At 39.8% G+C, this 13,977-nt stretch overlaps 1 protein-coding gene across 4 annotated transcripts in view; it reads right to left on the bottom strand.

Moving 5' to 3' along the window:
• The window catches only part of mei4 (meiosis-specific, MEI4 homolog (S. cerevisiae)), a 119,477-nt gene extending 111,769 nt beyond the window's left edge, over nt 1-7,708 (bottom strand). Inside the window, exons 1-2 of one of the 4 annotated variants that reach the window (XM_053645638.1) lie at nt 7,666-7,708; nt 6,758-6,991 (exon numbers count right to left, since the gene is read on the bottom strand). In XM_053645638.1, coding sequence (XP_053501613.1) covers nt 6,758-6,991; nt 7,666-7,699 — 268 coding nt within the window. In that variant the 5' untranslated portion in view covers nt 7,700-7,708. Of the gene's footprint in view, nt 1-6,757; nt 6,992-7,197; nt 7,601-7,665 lie in introns of those variants that run through there. The other 3 variants (XM_053645659.1, XM_053645627.1, XM_053645649.1) reach the window with 3 other exon arrangements.
• Between the last annotated feature and the right edge of the window lie 6,269 nt (nt 7,709-13,977).

Below are 13,977 nucleotides of genomic sequence, written 5' to 3'. Positions count from 1 at the left end.
TTGCGTGCATAGTTTATATAATTTTATTTCAATTTTATAATGAGCTTAGCTACAGGTAATAACTTATGTTTATTTACAGTCATGACTTTGAAAGCATTCTTGAGCTTGTTAATGTGTAATTAATAAAATAAAGAAACAGACTAAAATGCTAATGCTAGCGGTTCTTGAGGTTTCTCTAGAACTATACTGGAGTCTCCCTGTGGGGAAATTCAGTTAGAAAGGCCCCACAATTAACTGTCAAAGTCCAAGGAACTCTCCCTAGACCGCCGTGATCAAATAGCGTGGAGATAGATCTGGGCAAGGGTATAAAATCATTTCTAAAGCTTTGAATAATCTCAGAAGTGTTTGATCATTGTGCAGTGGAGTTAGTTTGGAGCCACCAGGACAACTGTAATCGGCTAAAAGGGCCTTGGACTGGGAGATGACCGAGAACCCGACGATCACTCGAAGAGAGCTTTAGAAGTCTTCCACAGAGATAGATGAACCTGCCGGAGCAAAAAACACCTCAGAAATACTCCATCAACTAAGCCACATCTGAGTAAAAGGTATATGGCAGGCACTTAAAGAAGCAAAAGTAAAAAAAAAAAATAATTCTCTGGTCTGATGAGACAAAAATGGGACTGCTGCTATGTAAGGAGACAGCAGGTACTCCTCTTTAACTGACTAATAACTTTGCTACAGTGAAGCATGGTGATGGCAGGATCATGCTCTGGGGCTGCTGGTCAGTGGCAGGGACAGGGAGACTGGTTAGAACTGAGGGAAGGACAAAGGCAGCCTACATAGTGTTCCTAGAAGAAAACTTGCTTGAGAGTGCATACTACTTGAGACTAGGGCAAAGGTGCATCATGACAAGACTTAAAGCATATAGCCAAGACAATGTGGGCATGGCTTTTAGACAAATCTCTGAATGTCCTTCAGTGGCCCAGCCAAAACCCAGACTTGAACTCCATAGAACATCTGTGGAGAAACCTGAAGATGACGGTTCACAGAACTTCCCCATTCAATCTGATTATGCTTGACTGGATCTGCCAAGAAGAATTGGAGAAACTGCCCAAATCCAGGCATACAAATCTTGTAGAAACTCACCCAAGAAGACTCAAAGCTGTAATTGCTGCCAAAAGTGCATCTACAAAGTACTGAATGAAGGGTCTGAAGACTTATCTAAACGAGAGAATTCAGTGTTTGATTTCGAATAAATCTGCAAAAAGTCATATTCCTAAGGTTTAAGTATGGATTTACAATCCCTTGATTCTCAGAAAGTTTACAGGGTGCAGGTACGCTGCTTGCTCCATTACCCAGGTGCCAATGCCTGTACTCCGGTCCATTCATGCAATTATCCAATCAGCCAATCACATGGCAGCAGTGCAATGCATACAATCATGCAGATACAGGTCAAGAGCTTCATTTAATGGTCACGTCAAACATTAGAATGGAGATTGTGATCTCAGTGACTTTGACGATGGTATGGATGATGGTGCCTGAGGGCTGTTTGAGTATCTCAGAAACTGTTGATCTCCTAGCAGTCGCTAGAGTCTACACAGAATGATCCAAAATACAAAAACTAATAATTTCTGCTGGCAGAAATTACACTGTTGACGAGAAACATCAGAGAAGAATGTCTAGAAGGGTTTGAGCTGACAGGAACTCTACAGCTACTCAAATAACCACTTATTACAAACTTGCTGAGCTGAAAAGCATCTCAGAACATAACACGTCAAATCTTGAGGCAGATGGGTTGAAACAGCAGAAGACCCCATCGAGATCTAGTCCTATCAACAAACGAGGGGAATCAGAAGCTACAGCGTCCAGGCTTACCGAACATCACCTAGTCTTTTTACAAAAGTTTGGGATACACAGGGAGTAAAAAATATCTCTGGTATATCGACATGGCTTTAATGGAACGTACAGAAATCGATAGACGACGTGAAAATGACGAGCGAGTCCATTCGTTCTAGTCAAGCTTTTCATAACTGAAAGTGCAAGTAGATTCCCTCTTAAAAGAGAATCTGTAAATAAGCATTCATCAAACAGGTAGGAAAATATCTGATCATCCTCAAGTGAGTAGTGAGTGCCCACATTCCTCAGAGCTCTTAGATATTTCACACACAGAGCACAACAAAGACATAGATTCACATTTATGGTAAACATGCAATCTAGTGAGTGTGTGTGGGATCTAATTTCTTGTATTTAATGTCCTTAATTATATTTACTGCATTTGTGTCTTATATTCATCTGTATTTGTATATTGTATTAAGGGCATTGTCTGGTACAGTGCGTTGCAGAAGTGTATGCATTTGTTAGGACTTCACAAACAATTTCCCGTTCCTCAGCTGTATACAGAATAAAATCCAAAACAATTTTTAAAAATGTTAACAAAAAATGTAAAACCAACTTACCTTGACACTGATTGCATTTTTAAATCCTGAAGACATTACTGTATTGTTTTGCACCATAGTAAAATCTATCTGAAAAGGTACTCTGACCGAAGTGGTCTCTGTTATTCTTTTTCATTGAGGTCATGTTTCCTTTCGATACGAGAAATAGTTTGGTTGCTTGTTGTACTTGTTTATTTGTTTTTTTGTTTTACTACTGCATTTAATATCCCCATCACATAAGTCATTATGTAAGTGTACAGTTACTTACTGTAGTCTGATCTGCTGTTCAGTGTACAGTGCCCTACACTAATATTGGTACACTTGGTAAATATGAGCAAAGAAGGCTGTGAAAAAATGGTCTTTACTGTTTAACCTTTTGACATTTGTCCAAAAAAAAAAAAAAAAAAAAATCACAAAAATTCTCAAACAATTTAAAACACCACAGGCTTATTTTAAAAAATCTTTGTTAAATATGTGTGCGCCACAATTCTTGGCACCTCTAAGAATTCATATGAGGAAAAATAGATTTAAAGTATATTCTTATTAATTTTTACATTTTTTTGTACACCTGTGTGACTAGGAACAGGAACTTGTTCTTCCATGACTTCTTGTTTCACAAGGGTATAAATATGAGGTAACGGAGGCCAAATCAGTCACAACAATGGGTAAGACCAAGGAATATAGCTGTGATGTGCAGCAAAAGGTTGTTGAGCTTCACAAAATGGGAAGTGGCTATAAGAAAATAGCACAAACATTGAAAATGCCCATTTCCACCATCAGGGTAATAATTAAGAAGTTCCAGTCAACTGGAGATGTTATGAATCGACCTGGAATTGGACGTGTGTCTATATTGTCTCAACACACTGTGAAGAGGATGGTTCCAAAAGAGTGACCAAATAATCTCCAAGGATCACAGCTGGAGAACTGCAGAAGTTAGTTGTGTCTTGGGGTCAGAAAGTCTCCAAAACTACAATCCGAAGTCTCCTTCGAAAAAAGCCTCTATTCTCATCCAAAAACAATCTCAAGCGTCTTCAGTTTGCCAGACACTACTGGAACTTCAAATGGGATCGGGTTCTATGGTCAGATGAAACCAAAATAGAGCTTTTTGGCAATAAACACCAGAGGAGGTTTTGGTGCACACAGAGAGGTAGCCATATGGAAAAGTACCTCATGCCCACAGTTAAATATGGTGGTGGATCTTTAATGTTTTGGGGCTGTTTTTCTGCCAGAGGACCTGGACATTGTGTTAGGATACATGACATCATGGTCTCTATCAAATATCAACAGATATTAAATGAAAACCTGACTGTCTCTGCCAGAAAGCTTCAAATGGGCCGTGGCTGGATCTTCCAGCAGGACAATGATCCAAAACATACATCAAAATCAACACAAAAATTATTTACAGACCACAAAATCAAGGTCCTGCCATGACCATCCCAGTCCCCTGACCTGAAGCCATAGAAAACCTGTGGGGTGAACTGAAGAGGAGAGTCCACCAGCGTGGACCTGGAAATTTGGGAAAGGGAGGTAGCACAAAGTATTGACTAAAAAGATACCAATAATTGTTACACACCTATATTTAACAAAGATATATTCTTTTGGATAAACCTGTGTTTATGAGAGCAGAGTAATTTTGTGAATTTTTTGTTTGAACAAAAGATCAAAGGGTTAAACAATAAAGAATTTTTCACAGCCTTTTTTACTCATATTTACCAAGGGTGCCGATATTAGTGGCAGGCACTGTAATTTCTTATCCCCCCTCTAGGCTGGGAAAGGGTCCAGCAATGCTGATCAGATATTACTGCATGACTCATCTTTTTTTCCCTCCAACGTGTGGCGTGAGTGTTAATCATCCTCTCAGCTTAATCACAGTCCGTTTCTGACTACAGCATGCTGTAGGTCAGTGGATTGTTTCTGGACCTAGTAATGACACTGTGGTGTTTAAAAAAAATACTCTCACCAACACTGGTGCACCTGATACACTCACACCAGCACCACACACACACACACACACACACACACACACTCCACCATGTCAGTGTCACTGCGCATTACAAGTAACGCCTGGTCAGAGATCAGAGCCTTGAAAATGAAAGGAAAACGCAACACAACAACTGGCTTGTGTGTTTTTAAAGGTTTGATGAATACCATGATTGCTATTTTGCCCTTTGTGCAGTAAATAAACTTAATGACAAGTGTGTGTGTAAGTCTGTGGTCTCTTTTGGCCATTGTTTTGGTTAACATTACTCCATGTTAAAAGAAGAAACTTATAATGAAATTCTGACTTTTTATGAACTTCTTTCATTGTCATACTTCGGTTAACAGTTCCCTACGTTACCCACAATGATGTTCAACTACGTGATGATAGTGATGCCGGTGTCATTTAGCGATCACGTCATCTCTGCCTAAAGAGAGTGATGCAGCGGCGCTTTAATCCTTTAGTCTGTCCGGTTCTCTCACCACCTCATCTGTACACTCTGCTCAAACCGATCAGCTTCTAAAGCTTCAACCTTCACGCTAATACCACTCACAGATCGCCAACTAGCAGAGGCAAGTGTCTGCTGCAAACCAGTGTTGTATCGCTGCATTGCATTCTTGGCCTTTTAACCAACGTCTGGACCGAGAGAGGAATTTTTCAAATCTGGCGTCTCTGCTAGCATCGTTTATATTCGGCAGTGCTGCAAGACAGCAACATATAACATTTGTTGTTTTCAGTCTTACAATAAAGTCACAGTGCTGGGCTAACCTTAGCTTGGGTGTTCGTTTCTATTACTGGGCATTTTTCTTACCGTCGTAGTTGTTCGTGTATGATACCTTTCTCCAGCTTTTAAAAAGATCCTTGCAAGTGTTCTTGCATACGTGACGAACGTCTCTGGCGTTCATTTTTGCGAGCTCGTGCAGACAACGGGTGTAAGACCACGCCGTTGACATTACAGCAAGCAGACCTGCTGGTTTGATTATTATGCAGAAGTGTCTTCCCAGTGACTTGAATCGTTTGATTCCTTTCACCAAAAAGATTCATTCAGATGCGTTCACTGACCCTTTCTGTAAGTAAATATTTTCAGACGTTATGAGTAAGGTCATTGTTTCATTCGATCAATACGTTCATTTAAAAACACCACGTTTTCAAGAGACAAGTTTTAGTAGTAGTTTTAGTAGTACGATTTATTACAATTGGCATCCAATCCACAAAGAGAAGGTTTGGTGAATTTATTTTCAAGAAAGACATTTCAGTCAGTGTAGGCTAGTTCTGAGAGAGTGGTCACGAATGAGGAAATAAATTTACATTTTTAACATATGTGTATGAAGTAGATTTCAATGCTACAATAATTTAAAAAAATAGCTAGACAATTTTACACGTTCATGTATAGCGGATTATGCGATGAACAACACGAGGCTTGTTTTAGCGCTACACACTTTTCAGATGCACTGTTCGTACAGGATCAGTACCACTCAGCAGTTCAGACTCAACACCAAGTCTCGGAACAGAAGTAACGTAGTGAGTAAACGTACCGCGTGCAGACCAACTAATCCATATTGAGATTCGTTGGCAACAATTTTCATAATAGATTTTATCAAATAGTTGTAGCAGCTCTAATTGTAAGTCTTTCGTTTGTATTCAGTTTAATCGTGCATCATTCCGTCATTAATAATAGTCAACGAATTAGTACACAGAAATATTATGAGATAATGACTTAACTACATTTTACTTCTGAAGCCGCCGCTCTCCGAAAATTCCTAGTTTACAAGTTGTTATTACAAGTTCTACGAAGACATGAAGTCAGACTCTCGTAATTACGACAAGACATGAACGAGAACGATTTGTTCACTTAGAAGAATCATTTAAGTGAACGAGAACGATCCGTTCACTTAGAAGAATCAGTTAAGTGAACGAGAACGATCCGTTCACTTAGAAGAATCATTTAAGCGAACGAGAACGATTCGTTCACTTAGAAGAAACATTTAAGCGAACGAGAACGATTCGTTCACTTAGAAGAATCAGTTAAGTGAACGAGAACGATCCGTTCACTTAGAAGAATCAGTTAAGTGAACGAGAACGATCCATTCACTTAGAAGAATCATTTAAGCGAACGAGAACGATTCGTTCACTTAGAAGAATCGTTTAAAAACACCACTACGTCCCAGTTGTGAACGCAACATAACTGCAGCAGAAATGTCCCCGTGTGACGTCATCGCGGCACACACCCGCGAAATTCTCACAGGAATAATGAAAATACAGCTTCAACAAACAAAGTAGCACCATATTCACTAAACACACCACAAATATCACAATACAAACACACTGAACGTGTTTAAGAGTGGACTTTTCCTTTAAATGTTCCGTGTTTATAAATATTCCACATGAACAGTGCAGCACTCACCCCGTGCTGTCTCGGCGCCATTTCTCTGCTTGCTCAGCAGTTTAGTCAGCAACAGGTCCTGTTTCAGACGTAAAACTTCTTCTTTAAGATCTTCTGCTTTACTTTTCCAGTTTTCCTCCTGCTGTTTGAGTTTAGCCGCCAAATATTCCGCATGTTCCCGAGCGCTCTTCCCCGCAGGCTTGCTCTTTATAACGGCGAGGGCTACGCCGAGTTTAGCTCTTCTGATGTGCCATGCTAAAAAAAAATAATAAACATTTATCCAAAACAAAAATAAACATTCAGCATCATTGATGAGCGGTATGCAAATCTACATCTTTCAAATATAACGAAACAATCACAATTTACAACCAATGTCATGTCAGATGCGTTTATTTCTTTAGCAGTTCGTATTCGTGGCAGATGTTTGCTTCTAGTCAGGTTAGCTAGCATCCGCGTTATACCTTCACGCCATTTTGTAGCGCCACAATTCGCCATTTTGTGATCTTCAGCGTAATAACCAGCCTATACGAGTGCTGCTATACGATAATATTATAAATAAATCCTCCCCTCACGCTGTGTAGTACTAATACTACATATTTACACGTCAGCAAACCGACGTGAACGTGCTCGAGCGTCTCTTCACGTGAGCACCTCGCGCGCCAGTTGAACCCTCGTGCTACATTACTAACAATTCAAATAAATTTTTTTAAAAAAATTGTACGCTGTGCCGTTTAGAGTAACTAAACTACGGGTCTGTTTGGACATACTGTTTAGTAAAGTATAGTATTGTAAGTGTAGAATTTGGGTCGTGTTGCCAGATCTGCGTTTTTTTTTTTTACAGCTTTGGGTATTTTGAACTGCTTCATGAACCTCAAGATGACTATAAGACTAGTTCATGATTCTTTAATATGACTCGGGAGTTGTCTCACAGAGTGATTCGTTCAGTTTGTGTTGACCGCACATGTGCTGCAACATCCCCATATACAGGATACAGAAATGATTAGTTCACGTCTCGGGTCTTCCGGTTCGAGTCGTTCGTTCGTCACGTCACAGTCCCAATGCGTTCAGCCTATGGGGCTGTGACATAATGAACGAACGACTCAAACCCGAAGACTCGAGAAGTGAACGAATCATTTCTGTTTCCGGGGAACAGACGTGACAAATGTGACTCGGATCTGGAGGTGAGGTGAACTAACAGACTGTATAGCCTGAATACCAGCTCAGAAATTAATTAATCATTTCTGTTTCTCATAATTCAGCCTTGGTTGCTTTAACCTATAGTTTATTTTTCATTCCAAATGTGATCAACGTTTGCTTAAGTACTAGATGTGTTGGGGAATTTAGCATGTAATATTTTAATTATATTCTGCTGAAATGAATGAAATGACTTGAAAAAAGATTTGTTTATTTTGCTGAACAAGATTCAAAGAGTCAGTAAAATGATCCGAACTTCCCATCACTATATAAGATTTTTTTTTCTCCCAAACTTCAACTGTCCAGTTTGGGTGTCCATTTTAGCCTCAGATTCCTGTTTTTGTCTAACAGGAGTGGATCCTGATGTGTTCATCTGCTGCTGTAGCTCATCCACCTGAACATTCAACATGTTGTGCATTCTGAGATGCTTTTCTGCTCACCACGGTTGTAAAGAGTGTTTTTTTGGGTTACTGGGCCCTTCCCGTTAACTTGAACCAGTCTGATCATTAATGATGGGAAGATCAGATCATTTTAATGACTTGGATCTATGAATCTCGGTCAGCAAAACGAATGAATCTTTATTCAAGTCATTTCATTCATTCGAGCAGAATTCAATTCCATCCATTTGCTATACCGCTTATCCTACAGGGTCACATGGAACCTGGAGCCTATTCCAGGGAGCATGGGGCACAAGGCAGGGTACACCCTGACAGGGTGCCAACCCATCGCAGGGCACAATCACACCCATTCATACACTACACACACTTTGGACATACCAATCAGCCTACCATGGATGTCTTTCAACTGGGGGAGGAAACCAGAGTACCTGGAGGAAACCCCTACGGCAAAGGGAGAACATGCAAATTCCACACACACAGGGCCTTGGAGGGAATTGAACCCCCAACCGTGGAGATGTAAAGTGAACATACTAATCACTAAGTCACCGTGCGCCCTCAGAATTAAATGAAAATGTTAAATTTTCAAGTCAAATTCTTCCAACACATCTACTTACGCAAACTTTGATCATATTCCAAATAAGGAATTAAATGATAATGCAGCCAAGGACAAATTATGAGAAGCAAAAATGATTAATTCACCACTCAACTGGGTCTTCTGGTCCGAGTCGTTCATTCTTTTGTCACGTGGCAGCCGCATAAGCTTTGTACAGGAAACAGAAATGATTAGTTCACCTCCGGAGTCCCTACTTCAAGTGACAAAACAAGGAACGACTCGGAGCAAAACACTCGAGAGGTGAACTAATCATTTCTATTTCATGTATAGAGACTTTCCGGTTTTCATGTTACAAACAAATGAAAGGATGTTGCGCATGTTCTGCCAACATCAAATAAACTAATCACTCTCTGAGACAACTCATTATTCCTGAGTCACATCATTCAAAATGAACTGACCTCTGACCTCTCAAGATGTCTCTGCCGGCACTCGTTCGATGGTGGTGGTGGTTGTTATTGTTGTTGTTGTTGTTGTTTATCGTACCATTCTGTATAAACTCTACAGATTGTTGTAGGGGAAAGTCCCAGGAGATCGGCAGTTTCTGATATACTCAAACCTGCCTGTCTGGCACCAACAACCATGCCAAAGTCACTTAGATCACATTGTTTCCCCATTCTGTTAGATAATAACTGCATAAATGTGTAGGTGTGTGTGTGTGTGTGTGTGTGTGTGTGTGTGTATTCTAATATAGATTCTCTCCATGAAATGATATTAAAAATGAGAAAAATGTGCTTGTAGCAGCCTCGCACATTGGTATGGAAAAATAGCCGGCTGTGGTTGGTCCATTGAAAGTAACAAAGATCAAGTATCACAGCTAAGCACAATGTAATTGGATCATTAATCTACCAAAGTGTCCAAGATTCGTCCGCAATGCGTGTTTTACTCAAAAACACATTTTCCTATAGGGACTGCTATGTCCTAAATAATACACCCACATAATTTATACATCATGTACTTCGGTCTTTTTCAACTGGCATTTCTCTTTCCCTCAAATGTTTCTTATTTGTGTTGTTTGTATGAACGAGTAATGTAAAGTTATAAATCCTGGATGGCTTATATTATCTGTTAGGAACGAATTATCTAAAAACTATAGTTTGAAAAATGTAACATTCGATTTGAGCTTCGAGATAGATTTACTATTATAATTGCTGAATCTGCTGAATGCTGATAGATATACCTGACTGCTGAATGTGCATATACATGGCAGCTTTAATACTTTACTCAACTAGCTAGCAGGAGTGTAAACCTCAGGCTGCCAGACAATAATTTGATATTTGATGATAGTATCTGCTGAATCTGCTAAAATATGATATGATTTAATTTAGTAGCTTCCAATCAAGATGTGCTTAAGTTTGTTCAGAATCTGGGTTAGCCCTAGCATTAAATTCGCAAATGATAATGGTTTCGAGAAGGATTATTTTCAGTACCAGAGTTAATAGGAGCTAATATCGATGTTTGAATATAGCCTCGATTCATTTAAACTGTTGTCTTGCCTAAAATCAATGCATTGATCTGAATCGTCAGACCGTTTCACCACTACTAACTAAATATGAAGGAAATTGCTTCAACTACATTATTCTAGCTGCTGTCAGGTGTATCATGATTGAAAGTATCATTTGTAGGCGCTCGTGCAATGTACATGAGAAACACTTCGGAGACATGAGAGGAAGTTATAATGAAGATGTATGAAATAGCGCCAGGGGCACGGTGGCTTAGTGGTTAGCATGTTTGCCTTGACAACATGGGGACTGGGGGTTCGAATCTCATGGCGTTTGCATGTTCTTCCCTTGCTTCACGGGTTTCCTCCCCCATACGCGCCCAGAGACATGCGTTGTAGGCTGATTGGCGTTTCCAAATTGTCTGTAGTGTGTAAATGGGTGTGCCCTCCGATCGGTTGGCACCCCATCCATGGTGTCTCCCTGGATTATGACCAATGGAATGGTCATGGGGGAATCAATGGAATGGGATGGGGGGGAGGGGGTTGACAGCCAGAAAAAAACCCCCAAAAAACCCAGGTGTCCCCTACCTTGTGCCCCGAGTTCTCTTGGACTGACTCTATCCTCCCCCGTGTCCCTGTGTAGGATAAGATGGATGAAATTGCACCAGAGTTTCTCAATATGTTAAAGGTTTGTATCATCAGCTGCAGTCAGTCAGCTCCCTTATCCAAGGGCATAGAGAATATAAATCTGCATATGAAAGTGATGATTAAATAAGGATGATGAATAATTCTTGAAAAAATGGTCTTGCTTCACTGCAGTTCCATATTAATGTAAGGACTAATGAGATGTCATTCATGCCTTTGTTTGTTAAACTTATATAAGGTGAATTTAAGGCATTACTATGAAAATCTGAATGATATTAAAATGATAGTAGTTTAGCTATTTGAAGAAGGTTAACTTGTAGTAATAAAGGTTTAAGCTCAATCTACATGGGTCAGTTATACCCTGAACAGGAAAACCCAAAACCCAAAGCAGGATATATGATGTTATTTTGATACATTTTAAACTATTAACTGTGCAGCCTTTTACCTGTGAGATGCAAGGCTCACATGTATTTGTATTATTTAGTATTATTTGTATTATTTTACTGATCGGAAGGTCGGAGGTTCAAGCCCTAGCTCTGCCAAGCTGCCACTGTTGGGCCCTTGAGCAACGCCTTAACCCTCTATCATGGCTGACCCTACGCGCTGACCCCAACTTCCTGACATGCTGGGGTATGCGAATGAAAGAATTTCACTGTGCATATGTATATGTGATAAATAAAGACTCATTATCATTATCATTATTTGAAACTAAAATAATTTTACGTTTCAGCATATCTTCAGACATCCCATAGTTTAATACAGGTTATAGGAGGATAAACTAAATATATTAGATGACATATTTTTCATCTGCCATGTTTTATTTCTTTTAAACATGGTCACATATTGACCCAATCAGGAGGCAGCTGGTCTGACATATCAATAGAAACTGAAAGGCCTTAAAGGAAAAATCATCCCTGAACAAAATATTGTGATCTTTATTGACGTCCATGATTTATTTGTAATGAAATTCCAAATAAACTCCTTTCATCCATATGTTGGTCTATTTACTATTGTCAGTCTGTACAGGATTCAGATGAGGTTTATTTGTGATTGTTGTGACCAAAAATGCTTGATTTTTGACACTGCTTTTTTCAAAATTGTTTCTGCTTTTTTTTATTATTTGTGAAAAACTACTTGAATTGGTGAAATTGCAACTGCGCGGAATTGTTTCGCACGGTACGTCACAGTGATGTTTGTTGGTAAATGAGACCTTTCGCTGTACTCATGTTCGACGCATGTGAATCGAAGAGGAGTTTGACTGAATGCACGTTGTGATGACGTCACATGACACGACTTTGCCCAAATCTGCGGAAAATCTTCGGTAATTTAGAAAAATTGCAAGCTCCTCAAAAAATTGTAGAGTTTGTATGATTTTGCATTCATTTCTGCGATTGCAGAATCCAGGAGGGACTGTCTTTTACTGTTTCCAACTTTACCCTCATTTGACTGTCCGGACCTGACAGGAATTAGCTCTTCCTGCCCCTCTACTTAACTAAAGAGTGCGATGCAGTGACGCTTTAGTCACTTAGTCTTCCCTCCTCATCTGTACACTCTGCTCAAACAGGACAGAGTTTCCCAAAAGATCATCTTAACTATACCAGAGATAATGTTTAATGTGAGGCCTGCTCTACCATCTAACGCATCTGGGAAACTCGACTCAGCCCATGCTTAAAGTGAAACCTTACTGTTATCGTTTGTTTCTGCATGTGTTGAATTTTACACATAACTAATAATTGGGTTAGCAATGTCAGGGTGCACGGTGGCTTAGTGGTTAGCATGTTCGCCTCACACGTCGAGGGTTCGATTCCCACTCCGTTTGCGTAGTTTGCATGTTTCCCCCGTGCTGCAGGGGTTTCCTCCCCAGTCCAAAGACATGCATGGTAGGCATGATTGGCATGTCCAAAGTGATTGGCACCCTGCCCAGGATGTACCCAACCATGTCCCCAGTGCTCCCTGAGATAGGCTCCAGGTTCCCTGTGACCCTGAAGAAGGATAAGCGGTATAGAAGATGGTTAGCAATGTCCCCCCTGTGACATCTAGCACACAGATGTCAAGCTAACTTCTTAAGGAAAGAACAGTATCAACCACCAAATTAGTACCAGAGTCATAAATTTCAATATAAACATATTTAATGTGTTTCAGGATGGAGTTTTTCTTACCTCCTAGCAATTGTATGTATACCTAATGCTAATTCCTTGAAAATGCTGACTTTTCATACATCCTAACATTGTACACATGATTTTTTTTTTTCAGCATGTATATCGCTTTTTGTGACAAAGCATTTCATTGTCTAAATCCGTGATGAGCAAGCCGATAAGTGAAGCAAAACCCCTTTCTAACACGAGAAAGAAACCTTGAAAGCAAGCAAGACTCATGAAGACAAAACCCATTCGTTTCTGCTCCGGTCTGGAGCGTGGAAGTACGGCAGAGTCGGAACATGACGTGAAATTCAAGTTTCGATCTGTCACTCTCAAATGTTAGAAAGTAGAAATCAGTTAGAATCTCAGAACAACCCAATGACACCTTGAGGAACCCCTTTTTCTCCACCGTGCACTGATTCACAGCAAGTACAGGAAGTGTGGTCAAGCTATTCCCAGAAATATTGCATGCTGTTAGTGAGATTTGAAGTGATTAGAGTGATTACTACCTGCCACCTGTCTGAAATTCATTCATATTTAAATATTCAAATATCTGTCAAAACACTCCTTATATCTATGCTAAGCATTTGAATCAGTTGTCAGTTTGTGTCAAGGGCTTTTTAATTACGTCAATTATTTCTATTTTGTTCTTGATACACTGTATGTCCAAAAGTATACGGACACCTCAGCATCACACATATGTGATGTGCTTGTTGAACATCCCATTTCAGATTTAGTCCCTCATTACAGTTCTAATAACCGCCAATCTTCTGGGAAGGCTTTCCACTAGACTTTGGAGCGTGGTTGTGGGGATT

This window comes from Ictalurus furcatus, chromosome 2 (genome assembly GCF_023375685.1).
Source record: "Ictalurus furcatus strain D&B chromosome 2, Billie_1.0, whole genome shotgun sequence".
Lineage (NCBI taxonomy): Eukaryota > Metazoa > Chordata > Actinopteri > Siluriformes > Ictaluridae > Ictalurus > Ictalurus furcatus.
The sequence above is the reverse complement of the archived record's forward strand: the minus strand, read 5'-3'. Positions and strand labels throughout refer to the sequence as shown.